The sequence below is a fragment of the Silurus meridionalis genome, chromosome 11, assembly GCF_014805685.1.
Source record: "Silurus meridionalis isolate SWU-2019-XX chromosome 11, ASM1480568v1, whole genome shotgun sequence".
Taxonomy (NCBI): domain Eukaryota; kingdom Metazoa; phylum Chordata; class Actinopteri; order Siluriformes; family Siluridae; genus Silurus; species Silurus meridionalis.
Window position 1 is genome coordinate 5,265,000 of NC_060894.1, and position 26,357 is coordinate 5,291,356.

General features: G+C 36.7%; 1 protein-coding gene across 3 annotated transcripts; it reads right to left on the reverse strand.

Annotated features, from left to right (window-relative positions):
• Positions 1-34: 34 nt before the first annotated feature.
• On the reverse strand, positions 35-20,622 carry kcnip1b (Kv channel interacting protein 1 b). Of its 3 annotated transcripts, none has more exons than XM_046861883.1 (8): positions 19,792-20,622; positions 3,714-3,838; positions 2,978-3,047; positions 2,152-2,222; positions 1,953-2,060; positions 1,744-1,848; positions 1,585-1,647; positions 35-1,158 (listed from the first exon to the last, which is right to left on the reverse strand). In XM_046861883.1, the coding sequence occupies exons 1-8, from the start codon at positions 19,877-19,879 to the stop codon at positions 1,111-1,113; spliced, it is 678 nt and encodes a 225-aa protein (XP_046717839.1). In that variant the 5' UTR covers positions 19,880-20,622; the 3' UTR covers positions 35-1,110. The 3 variants fall into 3 exon arrangements, with proteins under 3 accessions (XP_046717839.1, XP_046717840.1, XP_046717838.1); XM_046861884.1 differs by lacking the exon at positions 19,792-20,622 and adding an exon at positions 11,334-11,543; XM_046861882.1 differs by lacking the exon at positions 19,792-20,622 and adding an exon at positions 7,846-8,056.
• Positions 20,623-26,357: the final 5,735 nt, after the last annotated feature.

Sequence of the window (26,357 nt, forward strand, 5' to 3'; positions counted from 1 at the left end):
ATTATTTTGATGAATGAAGAGAGTCACAATTTTGAAGACGTTCACTTTTTTGTTTTAATTGCAATATCCGAGTAAGACGGAGCATCATAAAGCATCAGAAGGATTTTCAGATCTTTCTGTCTCACTTTATATCTCAATGTGTGGCTTTTATCCCTTTCTTGTTTGATTTTATACATAAGAATTAAAAATATTTAGGATGCACATTTTCTTTTATATAATAAGAAAATGAATGGAAAAAAAATACTGAGCTGGATTGTCACTAGTTGAAAGCACACACACACACACACACACACACACACACAGAGAGAGAGAGAGAGAGAGAGAGAGAGAGAGAGAGAGAGAGAGAGAAACAGAGAGAGAGAGAGAGAGAGAGAGAGATAATGGACAGAAACATAGGACAAACTATAGACAAACAGGATTAAGCAACACAACACCATAAAAACACCACAAGGCAAGACAGGCAAACATTTTTTTTTACAGATTTAAAATGCAATAAATAAAATATTAAACAATTTAATGCATAAATAAACGCATCCGGGTTGTATATTATATCACATCTGCCAACATTCAAGGACCTGGAGGTTAAAACATGCAAAAATCTCAGCAATGTGTTTTAGATGCAGTTCCAGTCCTTCACGGGTAGATGGAGCTCTCGGAACTTCAAAAGCCTGAATGAGGGCTTTGAAAATTCCTGGGTATTTGTTTTTTTGTTTGTTTTTGTAGATATGCAGCAGTTTATAAAACAGAAGAAGCATCGGGAAGCGGCTGAGCAGTTAAGAATTAAATGTTCCACTGTAGAAGAGCATCAAAGAAAAGCAGGGGTTCATATGCTGGCTATCCTTTTTCCCAGGACAGGAGGAAGTCCATCATCAGTCATTCAGTGTTTGATACAGTACATTATTTAAATAGTCTGCTCACTGTGATAGTGTTAGCCTGCAGTTAGTTTGTATTGAGAGCCAGAGTGTTGATTCATACACATAAGCTATGCTCACATGTAAACATTTTAGAAAGCATGTAATAAATAAACATTTAATTTCCCGTCATTTCAGTGTTTTTCTCTTTCACACGTACATGCTCTGACTTGCTCTCGTTGTGCTTTGCATGTTTTTTTTACATCACGTTTTCGAAGAGTTGCATGGATCTCATCATGGTTTCATCCTAAATAGAAAGAGAAAAAAATACAATCACCGTATATTATAATAAATATCATTTGGAATCTATCAAATTTTTTAAGATTTGGGTTCAATACAAAAAGTATGGTCATATTTCATCATGCCAACATTCATGTTCAAACACCTACTTATTTAATTAAACACCACCATTCACTCACAAACACTAACATTCACCATCAAAGACCACCATTCATCATCAAACACCAACATTAACCACCCAAACACCACTATCCACCCCAAACACTACTAAACTACAAACATGTTTAACTTTATAAAATCATATGTAACATCTGGCAGGCCAAACATGGATGTCAAAGCACATTAGTTAAGCTTTACAACAATGTTTTTGTGGTGTTTGATGGAGATTGCTTAATAATTGTTCAATGGGCTACTGGAGAGATCTGGAACCCACTTCTTGGCATGCTAGGATAAACTCCTCCAATGTCACAACACCATCTTTGTTCTTGTCCATTTTCTGTGAAATCAGAACATAACAAATTTTCATACAACTACTAGTGTTTATTGTGAAGTGGTTATGACAGAACTATTATCCTGACTGATTAACATAGACCTGGAAGAATGAATCCACATGCTGCTTGGGAACGTCTCCTTTCAGAGCAGGGCACGTGTACTTCCCCATCATATCGTAGATGGCCTGCACAATCTCAGTCATCTCCTGATGTGAACATCAATCAGAATTGTTTATTCAAGAAAGAACCATTTAAAATCTGGGGTCTTTAACGTAAACAATGCTGATAGAAATTTGACTTTGTTACGCACTTCTTTATTGATGAATCCGTCTCGATTGATGTCGTAAAGATGAAAAGTCCACTCGAGTTTCTCTTGGACTGATCCTCTCAGGAGAATGGACAGACCCGTCACAAACTCCTAACAAAGACCAGACATTATTGTTTAAATAAAAGACAATTTATATAAATGTAAAAGTATGTAGTAGTTATCAGACAGTGTGTCTTTCTACCTCAAACTTTATAGAGCCATTATTCGTAGTGTCAAATGCATTAAACAGGTAGTGCGCATACGTGGTGGCATCTGGAATAAAGGAAAGGATGAAGGAGTCTTGAGACATTAAGTAGAATAATAAATTTGAGTGGTAGCTTGACAAGTAAAAAAGATATGCCAAAACTTGTGGACTATTGCAGTAGGTTTATCCTATGTTCTAACAGAGGCTATAGCAGGAACTCATAGGTGTTTGTGCATCCTCATGACTTCTGTCTGACTCATACGGTTTGCTAATGAGCTGTTTAGCAAACCTGCTAACATATCTGGTGGTGTGTTAAATTAAAATTGCAAGTAAAGATTTTAAAAACACACTAGGCAGCAGGGAAATAAAGTCAGAAATAATGTAGCTAGTTTTTGGGTTAAAGTCAACATTTACCTCAGAAACAACACCATTTACCACAGAAGCACAATTCACCTCAGTAATATCAATATTTACATAGACATATTAACATTTACCTCAGAAAAATCGTAATTTATCTCAGGAACATTACAGTCCAATCAGGAACATCAAACTTTATCCAACAAAAGGCAATAGCTGCATATTTATAAGAATTAATTAACTAAAAAAAAAATGTAACATTTATCTAAAATAGTTCATTCGGAAAAATAACTAATTTACATAACCATATTCCCCTTTAGTTGCACATCAACTGCTAACCAATTGCCCAAAACCATACTTAGAAATGCACCACATCTCTAAAATTATAAGAATCACAAAAATAAACACAACAAAAATCTTATCAAAGGTTATTCTAAAACAATTAAAGGGTGTACAGAAGCTGTACCTCCGTGAGGGAAGAACTGAGCGTAGATGTGCTTAAACGTCTCCTCGTTCACTACCCCACTTGGACACTCCTGAGAAAAAATAGATACAGTTCTTCACATTTGTGTTGGCAAACATTCGTGTTTGTGTGTTGGTGTGTGCATTATAGCGTGCGGTTTCCTGACTCTATGACATATGGCCTCAAGTGTACTCACTGCAGGCTGCTGCAAACAGACTTGCAACATGAGAGACCAAAATGTCTGTTTATTCATCTTAGAAAATTTGAATGACTGGTGGAAAGAAGAATGCAAAAAAACTCCATAACAATGAATAAATCAATTCCTTTGTTTGCTAACATTAGTTTGTTATATATCTATGTATTTACTTGGCTATATGAAAACTTTCTCGATAATTAACATTTGTACCTTTTCATTTATCAGCCGTGCTACAAGTTTTTTTGTTTGCTCATGAGAAATATGTGTTCAAAATTTTATTGGTCTAACTAACAATCACAATTATGTCTATACTAGTGAGGCTGAAACTGTATGTCCTTGAAACTGATTACAGCTCCGGTGGTTAATGCTCAATGTTAAGTTTGGCCCTTTTTCATTCTTCTATAGATCTAACACAGTCTTGCATACAGACATCTAGTTTATTCTAATAAGCTATAATTAGTGTAATAATCACTTTAAAAATGTGAGCACGTGTGCAAGGTTAAATGTGTGCGGTTAAATGGAGCATTGTGCGTCATGACATACATTTTTAAAGCCACGGTAGAGGACTTGCAGCTCCTGCTTGGTGAAATTTGTTTGTGCCTCAAGCTGACCGAGTCCTTCAGGCCGATGACACACCATGGTCATCTCCAACTCATCATCCACTTTATCTTGAGGGAGAAAGAGAGGGGTAGAAACTGAGAGAGGGAGATTCACACACACATGCAGGCATGTTTATATAAGTATACTGTGGTGTGTGAATCTTTTTTTCTTGTGTTTGTATTTACAGAGAACTTATTAATCCTGCATGCACACAAATACGTGTGTTGTTCCCCTGTCAGCATGGTGCAAAGGAAACTGATGGATTTGTAATTTCAGATCACAGTGTTTCATCATGGCACACCACAACAGCGCCTAGCTCAGAAAGCAAGAACTGCAGGATTACACACACACACACACACACAAACACACAAATACACACACACACACACACACACACACACACACACACACACACACACACACACACACACACACACACACACAGACACACACACACACACACACACACAAACACACACACACACACACACACACACACACACACACACACACACACACACACACACACACACACACACACAGACACACACACACACACACACACACACAAACACAATGCCCTGCAGGTTCAACTCTTCTCACTGCACCATTGATACACAGACATTAAGATTAGGCAAGAACCAGAGATGTAAAAAGTGAAATCAATGTTGGATTTGAAACTCGGCCTGTTTTGTGGTCTGACTGTGCAGAGCTTCCACAAGCTAGAGTCTAATTAACACTGACTCACTCAATACGACACTTCATTAAGAGCTCTCTCCAGTCGCTAATCACTAGCTTGGAACGTCTCTTCCTGTTTGTTTCATTTGTTTTTTTCCTGTCTCATGATTCCTGACTGAAAGCTTAAAGCAAGACATTGAAATTTCACAACAAAAATCATATTTAGAGTTTGATTTTGAAAAAAAAGCACAAAAAAACCTCAGATATGCCAGTTAATTAACACTCTATCTGACGTTCTACCATAGTGTTGCTGAATTCTGACCTATGATTGGCTTCAAGATGTTAAATTCATTGTATATAATAAAGTTTTTATTACTGCAACCATTCTTAGGTGTTTTTGTTTCTATATTAACAGACCTGTGTCTGGTGACAGAACATTTGTTTATAACTGCTATAATACAAGTGAGAATGGGTATGACATGACATTTTTTTGCTGGAATTTAGTAAAATTGCTGTGTTGTAAAAGAAATAAAACAATTTGCTGTTATAGGAGAATAATCAACCACGCTTCATGACTGATTATTTTACAATTACAGTGCAGCATGTTATAAACTGTATTTTTTTGTTTTGTTTTTGTTTATAATGCTTATGATGAACGGCCATAATTTCATTTTCCTCTGTACATATCTTTTTCTAATGGGGGTCTCAGTGAGCAATATTAACAAGTTAATAAACACTGAACAGATCTTAATTGTTACTTAATTGTAAATTTAAATCGTAATAGTCTATAAGAGAAAACTGCTGTAAAAAAATGGAATGTAAAATAAATGTATAAGTGTTGAACTGTAAACGTATCGTTTTAATAAGATTCAGTTTCTTCATCGTCATTTCTAATCTCACCATCTGCATCTCTTTACTTCCGTTACCATAGAGATGCTTCAGCCGCCCCTCAAGATCTGCAGTCAGAAAATAATAATTGCATTCAACAGCTGGGAATAAGATGCAGAAGTTGTTAATTAAAAGTGCCCCCACAAAATCTCATGATTTTTTTTTCACTTCAGTCACTGTTCTGTCTTTTCGTCACTTCCCTCTGATGTGCAGTTGTATGTTTTTCCCACTGATAGACTAACATCTTGATGGTTTGCAAGATTGCTGAAAATCACCATGTAACTCAAACCTTTGTGCAGTTTTGTCAGTTAGGGCAGAAGACAAAGATATTTTCAAATGTCACCAATTAGTTCTTTCAAAAATATGCCTCCCCCTGAATATTTCTGGCTCTTTGTCCTCTTGATTAGCATAGATTTTCCTTGTTAGTCATCTCTTATCCATCTTTGCTTTCTAACATGCCCTTGTGAAGCCTTGCATCTGTTCCTACAGAAAATGTGAAACTAGAAAAAGATCAGCGTTGCTTTTTTTTACACTGGGATAGTTAAATAGCTTCTTTTCATTAGCACTTGAAGAGAACTGTGAGAACAGTGCTACGGAGAACAGTGAGAGATGGAAGTGAGGTGAGAACAGAAGTAAGAATCGTATTTATCTGACCGACGTGTGAGGAAGAACTGCACAGATGTTCTGTTTGGTTCTGAGGGTCGCCTGAGCTTAAATCCAATTCATTTAGAGCATTGGTTTGGTTAATGGACGAAGCTGCGGTTATTACAGAGCAGTGATTGATAAGAAAGTGAAATGGGAATGCAGTACTGTAGTGTTTTTGCATTAATCTGGTTCATTATACTAATAATCTGTCATTAATAAAATATCTCCTTTTCTTTTCTTTTCAATTTTTTTTTACTTTTTATGTTCCTTTTGCTATACATAATGCCTGTACTGCTATAAACCCTTGTCACATCTGCCCTGTGCATCAGCAGCTCATCATTCACCAGTCCACCTTGAGCTCAGACGTTTTTAAAGCTCCCACAAAGCTCCTGATGCCAATAGGCCAATGTAGAGCTCACAGGGGATGTACGTTTGTGTGTGTTTGTGTTTGTGTGTGGGTATGGGTATGGGTAATATTCAAATGTTGGATTGCTATTCAGATCGCAGTAGCTAACTATTCAAATTCTGGATTCTGATTGGTCAGGAGCTGTTCTTTATCTTTCACAGTATTACAGGATTATATTAATGCTTTCATTTAAATGCGTTCTTGTTCCATTAAAACCGCTCATTCACATGCCAAATTGTCATCACAGTCGGAAGTCACTGATATGGTGAAGGAATGAATCTCTAGTGTGTCAACGATCACTGAGGCGTTTGCGTGTCTTTTGCGGTTTCTCCTACTTATTTTTTGTCTATAAATGTAAAAATATTATTTTTTACTTGTTTATAGTTACATTAAACGTGACCATAATTGAATTAAACAATATAATGTTTCGTTCTTATAAGAATCAAAATGAAATAATTGTAATCATTGGGGAAAATCTATTTGGTATAAGTTTAATACCTAACAACACATGCCTTTACTTGGCTCCACCCACTACTTTCCTCTTTTGGCAAGAAAACATACATACTGAATGACATTCATGTAAAAGCAAACAGATCTTAAGTTTGATCAGATGTTTTCTTTAAAAAAAAAAAAAACAAGTGTTTAGATACATATACGCACTCTCGTACATTAGGGTCAAAGAGTTCAAACATCACTGACTGCAGCTTCAATGTAAATCCAGTGATGATAAGTTATCTGCGATATGATTTTCTAATAAAACTCTAATAAAATAGTTTCTTTTCTGAACCATGAACAGAACTCTCTCTCTCTCTCTCTCTCTTGCTCTCTCTCTCTCTCTCTCTCTCTCTCTCTCTCTCTCTCTCTCTCTCCTCTTTCTCTCCTTAACCTCAACACGTTAAATCAGTTTGTGGGTGATCATGTTTAGGTTTAAACCGGATGTAGGTGCGATTTGACAGAACGATACACTGATATGTACAGCTTTTACACTTGTTGTGTGACTCTCTGCAGGTATGTGTGTATGTTTTGTGTATTTGTGTATTGTGTGTTGGTGTATTTGTTCCATGTTCTTCATCCACGCTTATTATTATCACGCCCCTCCTCAGAAACCCATCACCATGACAACTGTGGCTCTGAGCATGTGGACATTCAGAGTGCCAGGGAGTGAGCAGTGTTAAAGCGTCTACTCACGTACACCCCCACATACACATGCAGTTTAAGATTATTTAAGATAACACAATGAAGAGTGCATGCGGTTAGCCAAAAACTACCCCAACCTCTCTATTCATCTCTCTCTCTCTCTCTCTCTCTCTCTCTCTCTCTCTCTTTTGCTCAGTCCTTCACCCTCTCTGCTTAATCATTTACTAGTCATCATTTCATTCTACACACGTGCATCATGCTGTGTGTGTGTGTGTGTGTGTGTGTGTGTGTGTGTGTGTGTGTGTGTGTGTGTGTGTGTACCTCTGCTGGTCTGTCTCTGTTTGGTCTGCATGGTCAGCATGCCCACCACTGCTCCCATGTTGGCACAGTCCTTTAAAATAATCCACTGTGTTTTCATGCAATCTCTTTTTTGTGTCTCTCTGTCTGTATCTCTTGTCTTCTATGACTTTAGTATGTGTATGGCTCTCTCTCTCTCTCTCTCTCTCTCTCTCTCTCTCTCTCTCTTACTAGATAATGAATGAGAAGTGACACAAATGTTCTTCTCCTAAAAAAACCCAAATGGGTCACACGCTCCTCCCACACATCCCTCCTCCCTCTTTCCCTGCTCTCTCTCTTTCCTCTCATTCTCTCTCTTATTTCTTCACACTGTTTCTGACTTCTTCCATCTCCTCTTTCCCTTCCTTCCTCTTACTCAATCAATCTTTTTTATGCTTCCCTTTATTTCCCTCTCATTACACCTTCCTATGCCTCTGAATCCTCTTTACTTCCTTCTTTTCTCTTCCTTTCTATACCATTCTCTTTCTTGTCTACTTTTTTCCTCTGGTCCTTCTTCTAGGCTTGCTCCTCTTTAACTATTATTATTTATCTAGCTCTCTTTTTAATTCTCTCCATCTTCCACCTCACTTTATTCATCCAACCTCTTTCCTGACATTTCTTATCACCTCTTTTCCTTTCCCTGTTATCCTTGTTATTTTCTTCATCCCCTGCCCTATTTTCCCTCCTCTCTCATTTTTGCCACTATTCTTCTTTCTTCCCTCTTTCCTTTGCTTCCCCATCTCTTTAATCCTCTCCCCTCTGCTTGGTTTTATTTCTTTCTTCCTCTATCTTTCAAACCCCCCCCATTGCCAACCAGGCAAGCTGAGACTTATGTTGTCATGTTATTTTATGTTATGTTATGTTATGTATGTGTGCGTGTCTGTGTGTCTGTGTGTGTGTGTGTGTGTGTGTGTGTGTGTCAAGTCAAGTCAAGAAGCTTTTATTGTCATTTCAACCATATATAGCTGATGCAGTACACAGTGACATAAAACAACGTTCCACCAGAACCCAGGTGCTACATAAACAACATAAAACAACAGTCACAGAAACAATAAAAACACAGGGCCAAGAACTAAGTAGAAGATCCTTGCCACATAAAGTGCATGTGTGCAACGGGTGCAAACAGTGCAAAAGACAACACAAGACAGTGCAAGACAACACACAATACACAAAATAGCTCCGCCAGTAAACCTGTCTTAACAAAATAAGGTGCACAGTAGCAGAAAACTGTAAACAATGTTGTGCAATTTAACAAATAGCAGCAACCAAGATAAAGTGAACAGTGTCAAAAATATGTGGACAGAATATTGTGCAGAAGAACAATAGCAGCACTGCCGGAAAAGATGTGCAAAAAAACGGCATGTAAACATTTTTGTGGTAAAGATTAGTGTGAGGGGTACTTAATCATGGGTGTGCGGAGTGTATGATGTGTGTTTGAGTCCGGTTTGTACAGATCAGTCACTCGAAGTGAGTATGAGTGTACGTTGAGTCCGGTGTGTGTGTGTGTGTGTGTGTGTGTGTGTGTGTGTGTGTGTGTGTGTGTGTGTGTGTAAGAGCGAACAAAATGTCATAATTTTTTCATATTTACTTTGCTCCGCATATGCTGCCACAGCACACACACACACACACACACACACACACACACACACACACACACACACACAGTAGTGAGTCATGCTTGTTGACTGCTCTGTCTCACAATTTATTTGCTTGTTATGAAACCATTTGTGTGTGTGTGTGTGTTTCTAAAACCTTCCAAGCGTGTGAAAAAAAGTAAAGAAGAGAATAAAAGAAATAAACAGCAAGAAAGTGAAAAAAAAGAGTAGTAGAGAGGAGAAAAGTGACAAGAAAGCAACAACAACAACAAAAAAAGGAACGGAACAAGGAAAACTGAGAATGAGAAATTAGCTAGCTCGTTATGATAAGCTAACACTTAAGAATACTGTATTATAGGTAGCATTAGACAAGGCAAATGTTAGCAACTAAATAAGTATTTAGCCATTGCTAATAACAACTGTTTAGCATTAGTATTGTTCACACTGACTATTTTAGGCTAATTGATTAAATTTGTTTTATACAAATGATACTGTGGAAATGAGTGTGGGATGATGTATTTTAAGGTTTTCATTGCATGCTAGTATTTTAGCTTCAGTGCAGATTTCAGATTCTGAAATAAACTTTTTACTCCTGTTGTGTAAGAGGGAGATGAGACAGTATATTTCTTCTGGGTATGTACACACACACACACACACACACACACACACACACACACACACACACACACACACACACACACATACAAGGGTACGAACCCCTTGAGGATATTCACACACACACACACACACACACAAACACATACAAGGGTACGAACACCTTGAGGATATTCAATCAACTCTCCTATTGAGCTTCCTCTTTTGATTGCCCAGCGAAACTCACTGAGGCTTTTCACTCTATCCCCAAATTCCACAGCTTTTCCCTTTTCATCTTTCTATCTCTACACTCATCTCCTGACTCACTTCTCATCTTTCTCCTCCACTTGATATTTTTTTTTTTCCTTCCCAATATTTTATTCTCTTATCATCTCCTTGCAGTTGCATCCCTCCTCCTCCTCCTCCTCCTCCCCCTCCCCCTCCTCATCTCTCTCTCTCTCTCTCTCTCTCTCTCTCTCTCTCTCTCTCTATCTATCATCTCTTTTCATTAAAAAAGCAGCTTGGGGCCAATTGCATGCCTAATATGTTCAGAGGAGCCACTTATGAGACGTATTTATTAAACCACAGAGAAAAGGATGAAGCCTGGAGCACAACATGCAAGTGCAAAACATGGCGGAAAAAGCTTGACATCACTCTAGAATGATTCACAGAAGCTTATCAGTAAAATAAGCTTGGTAAATTCGAATCATATTAATTTTAGGATCATTTAGTCGTTTTGGTTGCTATCTATCTATCTATCTATCTATCTATCTATCTATCTATCTATCTATCTATCTATCTATCTATCTATCTATCTATCTATCTATCTATCTATCTATCTATCTATCTATCTATCTATCTATCTAGTGAAAACCAGTGACTCTAATTTTCATTTTCTTTTTTTCCCTCTGAGACCCCTGAAACCACACAATCTGGTCAAAGGGCATCATAACAAGCTTGAAGGAAAGTGCTATCTGCCATTTTCCACATACAAAAGTTCACAGATGTCCAGGTTTCTCTGTGATTGATAGCAGAAAGACAGTAAGCCCTTCCCACCTATAGATCCTGGCACTTATGGCCGTTTCATTATTGGGATTCAACCTCTCAGGAGACTCAAATGAGTTGGTTGATAATATTCGGGGAAATACAATTACCTAAGTTTGTTTCAAAAAACACAATGGCCAATAAACAAATGAACAGCAATGTGAGTGGTCACATTGTTGTTTCTTTTTTTTTCTGGATTTATTTTGTTAAAGTGGAACAAAGCAGGCAAGGTGTTCTTACCTGTCCTGCATCGAGAACGTGTCACCTGTGGGCTCTGCAGCGAGAACGTCCCAAACATCACACCCATCTCCACCCGGGTATACGATAAACTTCACTCAGATACTGAGTGTCTCTTACAGCTGATGGAGCTGTGCTTGTACTGCTGGCTTCTCTTTCCTCCCACTCATTCCTCTCTCTCCCTCTCTCTCTGACCTGTTTCTGACTGCATTTATCATAACTGTCTTTCCTGAACTCATCACAAATATCTCTCTCTCTCTCTCTCTCTCTCTCTCTCTCTCTCTCTCTCTCTCTCTCTCTCGCTATCTATCTCTCTTCCTCCAACGCTTAAAAATGCCTCTCTTTTTTCTTTTATCTTCCACTCTTCTCCACCTCTGCCTCCTCTTTTATCCATTGTTTATATAATCGCTTCTGAAAAAATTTTTTTTTACATAATGCTCAAACACGATTTATTTTGTAACGATAATCCGAATGACTTTTTAAAAGTTGTGATTAGTTAAAAGTTTCACACCATTTCTATCTACAAGAAACGAGAGCAATGTGGCGGTGCTTTACTGCTGTGGTCTCAACTGATCTGTCTTGCTCTCCTCCTTGTAAGTACGTAAACTCTGCTCTGTGCATCAGCAACACTTGTGATCTTGACGATTCTGCTTCATGTATTTGCAAGACTCTGAGACTGCATTACTGCATCAATGTCTCTATAGAAAGAAAATGGAGGGAGCTGTTTGTTTTTAGGAGCTAACAGCCAAACCTGTTTCAAATATTTTTGTGTACAAAACACATCCTTTTCCATAGCAACAAATTTTTTCCCCTTTTACGAGTTCGAGTGACACACACCATTCGCCATAAAACCAAACAAACTACAAATCAAAGCCAGAGTCGATAAACACACCCAAAATGCTTTAATATAACTCAAGTGTTTCAAGGTTTCAGTAAATCAAATGCACACATTTTACGCTAGTCATCTGATGTTTGTACTAGAGCTACAATGCTAAAGCAGTGAATGGAAGTTTATTTCTCCGGTTTAGGGAGGATTGCATAACCAGGTAGTTATGAGTCATAAAAACATGACAGTGTTTGAGCAGTTTCATATAACCAGCTTAAGAAAATAAGACGAATGTACACATATTTGTATATATTTGCACATTTTTTTTTCTTTGCTGCTGTAACACAGAAATTCCCCCACTGTGGATCTTATCTTATCTTATATACACACCCTCACACACACACACACACACACACACACACACACACACACCCAACAGACACAAACTCTTCATCCTGATGTACCAAAGCGTTCAGGCCCTCACAGCTGGTCTGTGTAATATCTTCTACCTTCAAGCCATTAGGCTACTTAACACACATTAACTGGACTGATATACACACACACACACACACACACGCACACACACACACACACACACACACACACACACACACACACACACACACACACACACTGCACTTTTGCGCTTAAAACCTACCACTAAAGCACAAATTGTTTACATATACAGCATTTATTATGAGGTGGACAATGCCTTTGCACTTTGTTCCACATGCACATAGCTCTGTGTGCTCTGTTATTCACTGTGCTATCATTCTTTTTGTGTGTGTTGTTTGTACTTTATGTAGTCTTGAGTGTAGGTCCACTTTTGTCTGAGTTAGTTCTGTGTTGTTTGTGTAACGCCTCACCCCAGGAGAAATGTTGTATTTGTTTCACTGTGTTTTTGTTTCAGTTACTTGTTAATTGTTTAAGCCTAAAATGACAGTAGAGCCACTTGACAAATTTGGACATCTCACACAAATCCAAATGGCTAGTGATGAAAAAAAAATAGGACGGTGATGTGGCGGCTTTATCAGAGCTGAAGAGAAGCAGTGATGGAGCCAAGCCTGTTTCTCTCAACATACTTTCTCTTCCACTAAGATTTCTTTTTTTTTTTTTTTTTAGGTGACGGGGGCAAAACTGATCTCAAACCATTGCTGTGCTGCCCTCTGCTGGTTATCTGATGGTAAAACATAAAAGCAATTCCTACCTCTTCTCCTTCTTCTTCTTCATCTTCTTTCTACTACTTCTACAATTACCACTACTAATTATAATAATCAATAAACAATCAATAATCAGATCAAAAGTAAACTTTAAAAGAGAGAAATAATAAAGGATAAAATAAAAATATTTCTATAGAAAATTCCACTGCACCAAATACGATAATATAGCTGAATTATACTCTTCTCTTTGTATACTTATTTGATATAAAAAAAGCAAAACAAAAGATTTCCCAAATGCACATAGAATAATTTAGAATTTGCTGCATGATACTTGTGCACTGTTATTCATGCTTATTGTAATATTGACAGACGAATGACTTTAGTGAAAATACACTCCCCAAAATATATGAATTATGAATATAATAAAAAAAGTAGCAATACATTTCAAGTGACTCAACAGAATGTCCTTGGTGTACTCATGATATTGGCCTGGATGATAGAAAACCACATTTTGTGTCATTGATAATTTTGTGCTTACTTTTAATACTGTTTGTTGTTTAAGAAACCATTGTAAAAATGTAAAACCATTTGTGTGAAATGCCAATTTCGTGCTGAAATCATATCTGACACTAAGATTTATGCTGGAAAAATTCCTTTACACACACTTGAGTGTTGATGTTTTAAATAAATCCAGCAGAGGGCAGACTTTCTCCACTTTTCCTCCCCACCATTGCGTCAGTTTCACTTTTGAGAGAATCTCAGAATGTTCACACACCTCAGTTTATTATCTTCATAATTATCACCGGATATTGATTTCATCACTACACTTCTCTGTATGATGTCATGTTTCTCTCTCTGGTCTCATCCAATCTGAAGGTAGTAATACAGGACTCTTGAAATACTACAAATATAAGAAGAGACTATTTATTTATTTTACTATTATTTGTACAACATAATTGATATTTATCTTTTATTTGCTTTTGGTTATTATATGGTTATGGTTATTATATATATGTTATTATTGTGGCTAGTTTGAGTTCTAGTAGTATGTGCTTTGAAAAAAAAAAGGATTCATTATCAAACGATTAAACTATAAATGATAATGTACTAAAATAAATGATAAAATATTATCAGTTTCTTTTTTCTAAATTTTTTTATTGTTCTTAATAATATTAATCATAATGATTTATAATATTATTATTATTAATACTAATATTAACAATATAAACCTATATTGATCATATTAATGTTATTCATTTTCTATTATTTATTACATTATATACGTATTTATTCAATATAATTAATTATTAATTATTATTAATGGTAATTCTTTTTTATTAAAACAATAGAATGAATATTTATATGCTACTCTTGATGTTTAAAGGAGAGGGAAAACGAGAGAGAATGAGAGATGAGGGATGAGTGCTAGTAAAAAAGATGCAGACGATAAAAATAACCCAGTCGAGGAAGAGGATTACATAAAGAGGGAGGAGAAGTGCTTTAAAATTAAACGAGGAAACACACACACACACACACACACACACACACACACACACACACACACACACACACACACACACACACACACACACACACACTGTCAGATACGATCTGATCTAAAATTAGAGGGTGTACATGTATACTCGCACACATACACAAGCACACACACACACACACACACACACACACACACACACACACACACACACACACACACACACACACAGAAAAAAGGAATCTTTCAAGACTTCAGAGTAATGACCAAGGTTTTGTTACTCATACTAAAGGTATGTGTCAGCTGTCTCCAGGCGATGCTGAATAAAGTGCAACCAAGTGTGTGTCAGTGTGTGTGAATGACACTGTAAAAAAACAGTCTGTCAGAGTGTCCTCTTTCACCTGAGTCACACATACCAGAAATAATAATCTCTCTCTCTCTCTCTCTCTCTCTCTCTCTCTCTCTCTCTCTCTCTCTCTCTCTCTCGTTATCACCCAATTAAAGAAACCATTTAAAGAGTCGTTGTTAATGATGGGCTGTCCATGGTTACCATAGAAATCTGTGCTCACTCTCTTGCAACCATCCAAATCCCAGGACAATTTAAAAATACCACACACAGAGCAGTTTTCTTCAGACCCCAAAGCCACCTATCTCCCTTTCTCATTTCATGTGATGTCATACTTTTCAGTTGATCTATTTATAGTTGCATTTAATGTCGGGGAACCTCTTTGAAAGTTATGGTAGTTAGTTACTGTTCTCACTTACGTTATAGCAGCTATCAACAACAGTTCCCTCTCTAGTCTCTGTTTCCTGTAATGATAAAACAAACATTTATGGCTCACACACTTGTAGATGCTGGATCAACATGGAGAGATGAAGTGTAGGAGAAGGGTCTGAGAGGACTGAGTTACTAACATTACATTTACATAACCCATGGCTGAAACAGATTTGACTACACTCTTCATCACCAAGAGAAGAAACCACCAGTGAATAGAGATGGACAAACAGAGAGAGAGAGAGCGAGAGAGAGAGAGAGAGCGAGAGAGAGAGAGAGAGAGTGTTCAGGTTTGAATTTTTGCTTCTAATTCTCCAATGGATTTTGAGACTTCTCTCCATCTGCCAATTCCCACCCACACACCTGGTGAATTTCAGCATGGGACGATGAACACATGACACGTTCTAACTGTGAACACCATGTTGCTTAGTAACAAACTTGGTTGCTTGGTTACAATTATCTCATTCATACACCTGAGCAGGTGAGGGTTATGGGCCTTGCAAAAGGGCCAAGCAGTGGCAGCTTGGGATTTGAACTCATGTCTCACTGATTAGAAGTCCCACCTCTTAACCACTGAACTACCACATCCCTACAGACATTAAGAAAGCAGAAAATGAAAAGGGGTGGTCAGAAATGGTAGCATTTTCCTCAGATGTGATGAAGAAAATGTAAGAAATAACACATTGAGGAGAATCAAATGAAAGATTATGTGGGGTGATGAAGTGAGATTCCTTTTAACACCCTGATTGTATACTTCCTTTAAAAACATAAATTTACTAACAGTAATAGCAATTGTAGCTACATTTAAAGTCCAGGAAAGTAATATATGTTTACTGCTAACATTATAAACAGTTGTTCTTTTTTTCTGTTAATAGGGTAAAAAAAATGCAAAGAAAGTCTAAACTCTTCTGTCCTGAATATGTTGAAACTCTTAAAGTTACAGTGTTACTTCTATATATTTAAATATATACTGTATATATATATATATATCTCAAAGTCAAGTCAAATTTATTTAAGCATTTAAGCATATAATAAAATACTATATATATATATATATATATATATTTATTTATCCTTTAAATGTAAATTAGATGTAGGACATGCATGAAGGAACACCTGGCTGGGTGCACCTTTGCTGGTGCCGGCCCCCCAGCAGGTCAGGATAGGGTATTGTTTAAATGATAATCATGGTCTCAGACACCTTTTGGTTAGAGATGGTCCTTGATGGCTTGCTGTCTCTCCCAGTCTGATTTAATCAAGACTATGATTAGGATTGATACAACTGAAATTCTATGTCAAACTACATAAGTACTTTTGTAAAATTTAAGACGTTTTGCAGATGAGCTTAATTTGATATATTGTAGGGTGTAATCTGGGTTGAGGCAGTCTGTAATTCTTACTATAAATATATATATATATATATATATATATATATATATATATATATATATATATATATATATATATATATATATATATATACATGTGTGTGTGTGTGTGTGTGTGTATGTGTGTGTGTGTGTGTGTGTGTGTGTGTGTGTGTGTGTGTGTGTGTGTGTGTGTGGCATCTGGTTGTTAGGGAGAAATCTGTAGGAGGTGAAACAATGTGATGTTAATGCTAAGCCATAACTCTCTCTCCACAGGGTTTTAAAGTTGCGAGCGTGTTGTTTTCCTCACCTCCTGCTGTCATGGCAACAACCAGCAATGCTAAAAAAGGCTATTCCATTAATTTTAATAAAATGAAAAAAAAAAAAAAAATATGTACGAGAGATCACACCTGTCACAGATGTAATACACATGTCCTGCAGTTATACACAGAACTAAACAATAATTTTTTTACCCTGTAATTTTAAATTAGCTAATTATCAGCACTGTTATTAAGAGATAAATGAGCATGTATTACATCGTGCTTCAGACGTGCTTTCTTTATTATTATCCTGATGAAGAGAATAAAGATAAAGAGAGATGAGATGAAAAGAGATAAAAAAGAGACAAAGTCTCTTGCTAAACAGACATGCTAAACAAGCCATAACAGATTGGACGTTATGTATAAGTCTATTTTATCACATAATATTTGATGATTTCTGATAAACATAAGGCTTCAGACAAAGCAAAGACCTTCAGCAATATTTTTGCTTACACAGATGACGAAGCCCTTTTTGACCGAAACTTCCAAAGCGTTCTCTCTTACACAGCAGGTTTTATAAGTACACCATGTGTTTGTCTTCCTATATAACACTGTCTTTCATACATTATTTTATCACCTTTTATAACCTGAAATTGGGATTATATAGTGTACAGTATACACAAAAGGTCTCATATCATTACAAAATATAGTTACAAATATAAATGGAGTTCGAGTTGTGTGCAATTGTAAGTGTCACATGTATTTATTGACAGAGATCAAAAAGCCCTTTTGTATGTCACTGTAGATAATCTGCCAAATGGCATTAATGTAAATGAAAATAGAAGGACAAGAGTGTGTTAGAGAACTTAAATAATCAAACAGAAGTTCAATTTAAACTGATTTAACAAGTCCATGACAAAGTTCTGGAAAATAATAATCAGTATTTGGTAATAATTTGATGTATTAATTAATTTTATGCTTAAATTAATTATATTCTGAAGATATGAGAATAATATGGCACAAAGAGTAGGATAAGATACAGTGAAACCACAAAAAATGCCAAGTGTGACCCTGAACATGATGCTACTACTCCTGTGCTTCACTGAAATACTTTACAACAGAAAAACACTACAGATCTCTACAGGGTAAAACAGAATAAGTGACACAATAACATATATGTCCTTTTTGTTTTTGTCTAAGATTATAATTACTTTTGATTAAGTTTCATGCTGTCACACTACAAATGGTTAAATAAGATGATGTATATACAGCGATCTTCTGTCCTCTAAAGTGTCCATATTTTGTACAAAATTCCACCCGGACTGTATTACAGCATGTGTCCTGATATAATCTCTCCTCCAGCCAAGTGTGGAAGTGTAGAATGAAACCCATTTCCAGCAAGATTGTGAGTGATGAATGTGTTCTGGGTTTAGGACTTTTTATACACAGACTCCCTGCAGATGATGTTCCTCACATAATCCAAATTTAAACCCTGGGGTTTAATGAAGACTTAGTCAAGTCAAGTCAAGTTTATTTCTATAGCGCTTTTTACAATGGACATTGTCTCAATGCAGCTTTACAGAATTTAAGAATTAAGGTGAATGATATGTATTTATCCCTGATGAGCAAATCTGGGCAACACATCCAATTTTCCTTAATCCTGCTCTCCTCTCATTAAGCCTTTTTTAAAAATCTTTTAATGGTTTGGGTTAGAAAAGGACTTTGGTCTGTCAGTGAAAGTGTGAGAAACTTCTTCATGGTGAGCAACAACCTAATGCATTATTCACTTGTGCTGCGGTTCAGATAGCACACACACACACACACACACACACACACACACACACACACACACACACACACATAAACAAATATGCTGATAATGTATCTTCTCCACAGTGCGGTTGTGTCCTGGATTCTTGTTGGTTAAACAGGAGCTGATTAATTTTCTATAACCGCGGCTCTGGCAGTTTCATGTTAATGCCCTCATTCTGATATCTTATGGTTACTATAGCAACAGCTACCTTGGACATGTGTGTAATGGTTAAAACAATAACGTATTATGTTATGGACGTTTCTTTGTTGTTTACAAGTGACATGAATTTGATAGTGGACAGGAAGGCTGTTTACAGCTGCTTTAAAGTAAGTGAGAACAGGAATTAAATTGTTTCACAGATGTAACTGTAAATGGATAAAAATGATGTATTATCCTTTAATAGTACATGCTGTTCTAAGTGATTCTAGGCAAGTTCCTGCAGTACAAGAGGAAGACAACCTTTCAAGGACATGCTTTTACTGGAACATAATCGTTGCTTGAGTGAAGGGACAAAATAGTGAATTTATGTCAGAGTGGAGTTATATCAAAATAATCAATAATCATCAGACAGGGTGGTGTTATGAAGCCAAGTAGCTCATTTGGCCATTTTGAAATGGTATAAATATCAGAAAGTGATAAAAAGAAATAAACATTAAAAAAAGCTTCCTCTAAAAAATTAGACTTTCTTTCATTCTATTTAAATTTTTTTGCCGGTCAAACACAACAAGAAGTCAAAACATTTGCAATTAGTTTGACATGTCTTACCTTTCGCTAGGGTCCCTGAGACGAGTCTGTGGAAGGACTGGAAGAGCTTCACAACCCCCTGTCTGCAGCGGCTGCTACATCCGGCCATGACGAGGAAGCAGGCAAGAAGTGTGTGTGTGTGTGTGTGTGTGTGTGTGTGTGTGTGTGTGTGTGTGTGTGTGTGTGTGTGTGTGCTTGTGTATATGTGTCTGTGTGAGTGTATGAGGCTTCACGGATGACTGGAAGCTACAAGCTGCAGAAATTTGCCCCTGACAGAAGTGACATCAGGCTGCAGGTTTTCTCCCCGTGTTTTGGTCAGAAGAAATATTTATAAAAACAGAAAAGAAATAATAATAACTAATAATAATGTCACTTATTGTAAGAAATTTTAGTCTTTCATATTTCATAAGTCCATGTGGATGCAATGATGATATCCAAAGGCATTCTAAGGGCACACACACACACACACACACACACACACACACACACACACACACACACACACACACACTTAACTTGCACTGGAAGCACTCTTCCTTTTCATCAGCGTGGTGAAAAGTTGTAGTCGGAGAAGTTCCCCAAATGGAACAGGTGATGGATTATAGAGCAGATGAAACTGTAATCTCATACACACACCTCACACACACACACACACACACACACACACACACACACACACACACACACACACACACAACTCACACACACTATGCACCGTACACTCTCACATTCAGTTTTCCCTTGTTGTTGTTTTGGTGGTTGTGTCGTCCGGCTGCAGAGATGCTGCGGTGCTGTAAGATCCTGCAGCATTGATGAACACTCACACACTAACCACTCACGCTCCCTCCCTCTTATTCCTCTCTCTCTCTCTCTCTCTCTCTCTCTCTCTCTCTGTCTCTCTCTCTCTGTCTCTCTCTCTCTCTCTCTCTCTGTCTCTCTCTCTCTTCATTTCAATTACATTCAGTATTTAATTGCATGACTCATTTTTGTCCTTTCTTTTATCTCTTTGCTCTGTATTTCTCTCTTCATTTCTTTCCCAATTTTATCCTCTTCTCTTTTCTGTCTCTTACCTTCCCTTTTCTCTCTGTCTCTCTGTCTCTGTGTCTCTCTCTCTCTCTCTCTCTCTCTCTCTCTCTCTCTCTCTCTCTCTCTCTCGCTCTCACCCCATTTATTCTCTCATTTCCTCCATCCATTGCTTTTCACCTTTTTTTCCTAAATTTCCCTAAAAATCCTATTGCTTTTATTGTCATTTCAACTATTTACAATGCAGTACACAGTAAAATAAAACAATGTTCCCCCAGGACCAAGGTGTTACATCAGACAACATAAATGAACAGAAACAAACACAGAACTACACAAAACTCAAAACTAACACTATAAAGTGCACGAATGCAACATTTAGCGCAAACAAAAAGGGACAACACAATACAAGGAGACAGTAAACACAGTGACTATTTAATTGAGTAAAGATGGTGACACTGTAGCACCGACCAGTACGGTTCAAAAGGTTTGTGCAAATGAAAAATAAATACTGTACATGTAAACCTGGCGTTCCAGCAGCAGAAAAATGTGCAAAAACAGCAATTATTTGTGCAAAACAGAATGTTTTACTGTTCATGTGTGTGTGTGTGTGTGTGTGTGTGTGTGTGTGTGTGTGTGTGTGTGTGTGTGTGAGTCAGTCCAGTCACTTTAGTTCAGTCACTTCATTTAATTTAGATCCAAGATTTACTTCTGTCTTTGTATCTCTCCCCTTCTTTCTCTTCTCTCCCATTTTTTTTATTACCCCCTCACTGGCATGTCACTCTTTCCTTCCTCCTGGCTTACTTCATTTATTTTTGCTCTGTCAAGTCTCAGATAATTAAGAATAAAATGTGTGATGAACACAGATGAAATCTGACAGCGCTGCTGGAACGGGACACTCTGCGCCCGGGGAAGAAGATGTATATAAATGTGTAATGAGATTTTAGTAGTTTCAAATGATGAGTTGTAGGTTTCTATATGTATGAGAGAGAGAAAGAGAGAGAGAGAGAGAGAGAGAGAGAGAGAGAGAGAGAGAGAGAGAGAGAGAGAGAGAGAGAGACGGTGAGTAGAAATCATATTAATGGTATTAAAAATGTATTTTTTATCCAAAATTCCAGTCCTTTGAAACTGAAGTCCTTCATGTCATCTTCACCAGTTTAATCCTCTACTTGAACAGTTTTCCTCACAAGAGCAAGTACTATCCTTGCAACCACAGAAACATAAAGTTCCTCGTCTCTACCAATCTGAACGTTCCCTTTAGCTACATATTGCTAATTTAACTACAAGTGTTTGATGCTAGCTAGCTAACTTTTTCCTCAAAGAACAATCAAAACCCAGAGAATGGGAAAAGTTCCTGTAAGGGTTTGACAAAATGTTCATTGACTTTCATAGTAGCAGTTCCCCAGCAAACTTAGATTTAATTTCATCTTGTTTCTTGTAGTCCTACAACAGCTAATCTGTATTTAGATGATCTTCTCAGTGGTAAGGATTACTAATAGACAAATTATTTCAGTTTTGGCAAATGAAGAACCCTTATAAATTCATATATATATATATATATATATATATATATATATATATATATATATATATATATATATATATATATATATATAAAAAAAAGAAGTGACGTATTTTGTGCTTGTGGCCAGGACCGGCGCTAGCTATAGGCAGAGCAGGCAATTTCTTTGGGCCTCGATCACTAACAAACCTATACACTAGTTCACCAATTAAAAAGCCCAGTGTAAGACTAGGCTCTTTATCCACTTGTTATAAATAACTGTCACTCACCTGAAGTGGAGGTGGTTAATATCACTGTTTAAATGTGAGTCCTCACTTTCTGAATGCATGAAATGTCTTTGTACTGCGATGAACAAAATCCAACTTTTCTGCATATTGACCTGGTGGTGCCAAAATGAATGCGTCCCTCAGAGGTTGAAGTAAAATAATGTTAAGTTATAAAGAAGTTGAAATAAGTGGAGACTTATCCATTTAAAGATGGATCATTATTTGCAGCCGGTTGATTGCAGCCAGTGTTTTATCTTACATATTTATAAATTCTAGTGATATTTACATTATCATAATCGCCTACTTTATACTTAATCTTTTTAGTTTTCAAATAAACTGTGCTGTTTTTTTTTGTTTGTTTTTTTTACCAAAACATAAATTGTATGTACCGAATAAACAACTGAAGAAGTTAACTAATGTTCATTATCTCAAATAGAGGGTTAGTGTATTAATTTTAATAAATTACTGAACAAATTACTAAAAGTCCTATGTTAGTTAATCAGTATGTATATGTGAGTAGTTTATGAGATTAAAATGGAAAGTCTGTAGGACTGTGGTGAGACCTGCGATGTTATATGGTTTAGAGACAGTGGCATTGACTAAAAGACAGGAGGTGGAGCTGGAGGTAGCAGAGATGAAGATGTTGAGATGTTCGTTGGGAGTGATGAGGATGGACAGGATTAGAAGTTTGTTAATTATAGGGACAGTGCATGTAGGACGTTTTGGAGACAAGATGAGGGAGGTGAGATTAAGATGGTTTGGACATGTGCAGAGGAGGGACATGGGGTATGTCGCTAGGAGAATGCTGAGGATGGAGCCGCCAGAAAGGATAAAAAGAGGAAGACCAAGGAGGAGGTTTATGGATGTGGTGAGGGAAGACATGCAGGTAGTTGGTTTGAAAGAGGCAGATGTAGAGAACAGTGGGGTATGGAGACGGATGTTTCGCTGTGGCGACCCCTTATGGGAGCAGCCGAATGAAGAAGAAGAAGAAGATATGTGAGTTTATAATTAAATTCTAATCTTAATATTGCTAAAATTAGTTTTTTAAAGTAATGTGAAAAACATTATCAAAACAAATTGTGATACTGCCTAGCTAGCCTAGCTAATGACACTACTTATTTTCCAGAAGTGGCCAAGGAATAAAAAGAGGAAGAGCTGGTCCAGAATACCTTTCATATTTTTCTTTCTTTCTTCTTTCTTAGTGTTGACCTTAGTTAAAGTTTAATTAATATGCACATTTAAGTAAACATACAAAAGTACTGATAACTGTTTTTGTATAAGTACAAAGGGTAGAGTTTATATTTGTTTAAATTTTTTTATTTATTTTTTTTATTATGAAAAGTGGATTGAATGATGCTTGGGGCCTCTAATATAAAGTTTGCTTTATTGCGTATTGATCAGTTTCTGTTCCTTCTGACTACATGTGATCTCAGATCTCCGATTTATGATGATTAATGATCTGTTCGACTAATGTCGTCTATCTGCATCTCTGCATTAGAGGTGTTTGTGTTGTATCTTAAAAAAAACATGACAGCTTTTCACACAGCCGCTTTCTCCCACTCTCACTCTCACTCTCACTCTCTCTCTTACACACACAGACACACACACAGACAGACACACACATACATATATATTTGCAGATATATATATATATTTCCCCCTACACTGCAATCTACATATTTTATTTATGTGTAGGGGTATAGGCATGAAACAAACAGCATAAAGAGAAGAGGGATGATTTTAATTAAAAACACAGGGCTAATGTTTTTTTCAAGGATGCTAATTCAGAAGAGCAGAATGAGAACGAGAACGAGAACGGCTTTAATGATCACACTGATTATGAAATTTGTGTTTGGGACTGTCTGCTGAGCTGCTGCCATTTTTATACTCCCTAAAAAACAGAATAATGCTAAATTGAAGTGGTAATTAGGCAAAACCGGAGTGAACCAGAGGCAAGAGGGAAATTAAGTTTTATGAGACTGTGGTGTTCACTGTGTGAGAAGACAGGAAGACGATAAATAGCTAAAGAACAGGGGGAACGGGGTTGTATAATATATTGAATTTGGAAGTAAAAAGAAATAAAACACAGGAGATTAATCAAAGCCCTGAACTAACTTGTTCAATTAAACGTTACTATAAATGGATAGAATTATATTGTTTCACTTTTTACTAAATGTAACTGTTGAAAAATTGCTGTAGTTTCAAATGAAAAAAGAAATCATGCTGTTAAAGGAAAGTATATACATTATGTATGAAATAATTATTTCCTTTAGAGAAAGCTGATCTTAGCAAGGTTCTGCATTTCCAGGAATTCTTTTGAAGTTCTCTTTCTTCTCCAGATGTCTTTCATCTAAACAGGCTTCTGAAAATCCCTGAGCTTTTCTGTGAACATAATTTCTAATTTAAAAGTATGACTTCTAGGGAAGAAGCGAAGAAGCGTTGTAACTTTACTAATGATTACCCATCATCATCATCTTCATCATCAAAAATAAAATGCAAATTTTAATTTAAATAAAATCAGATCAGTAGACAGATGATGTAGGGATGAAGGTTAGGTAAAGGAAAGATGATGGTGAGATGAAGGAGAGGTGGTATAAAGGTGATTGAGGGATGATGATAAACTGATTGGGAGATGACAGAGAAAAGATTGTGAGATGATGGTGGAATATTGGAGGAATGATGTGAAATATTGTTAATAGGATGGTGAGATGACATAGAGATGATAGAGAGGTAAGTGAGAGATAATGGGTGATGTGAGATACCAGTATTATGATGGTGAACTAATAAAGCGATGATGAAGATATGATAGTGAGATGATGAGATGATTAAGAGATAACCTCAAATTCTGGGAAGATGTTCCAATTGATTTTGGAGTGTGCTTGTATAGAGTTGTGTTTATTAAACCACAAAGGCACAAGGGCAAGTCCGGTACTGATGCAGGTGAGGTGAGAAGACCTGGGGTGCAGTCAGCATCCCAACTCATCTCAAAGGTGTTCAGTAAGTTTGAGGTCAGAGCTCTATAGCAGGCCACACAAGATCTTCCACTCCAACCCATGTAAAGCATATCTTAATAGAGCTCGATTTGTGCACAAGGGCATTGTCATGCTGGAACAATTTGGGGTCTTCTAATTCAAGTGAAGGGAAAATGTAATGCTACTGCTACTCCAAAGACATTCAGTACAATTGTGTGCCTCTTACTTTGTGCTAACAGGGGATAAACAAACATATATAGCTGGTCAGTTATCTTCAATTCTTTAAATCCAATTTAAGCAAGAATAGTTAGACAGAAGATGTAGCGGAAAGGAAAACTGTAGATGTGATGTGTAGATGTAGACGCCAAGGTATTTTATTGAATAAAGAATCTTCTAAAACCTGCATATATGATTAGACATCGTTGAAATAAAATAATTTATATTTAACATATTGTGGGAAATGTTTTATAAGGTTTGGGCACACACACACACACACACACACACACACACACACACACACACACACACACAGCACAGTGCATAGTGCTTATGAACAGGTTATTTTTTTTTTAGAAGAATTCGACTTAATAGTACCACTATCAAGATTATACTTACTTTGGAAAAATCTGTTTGCCTGAAATATCCCTGAGATATACTTCAAATGTGAAGTAGGCAATTTAAGAGCAGCAGACACCTGACCTTGCTGTGCCCTTGACCCAGTTTATTTGATTTATTATTTATTTTTTTTGGAGTCTGTTCACCTGCTGGTTGTGATGATATAAATTCCCCATATAAATCCAACAAGCA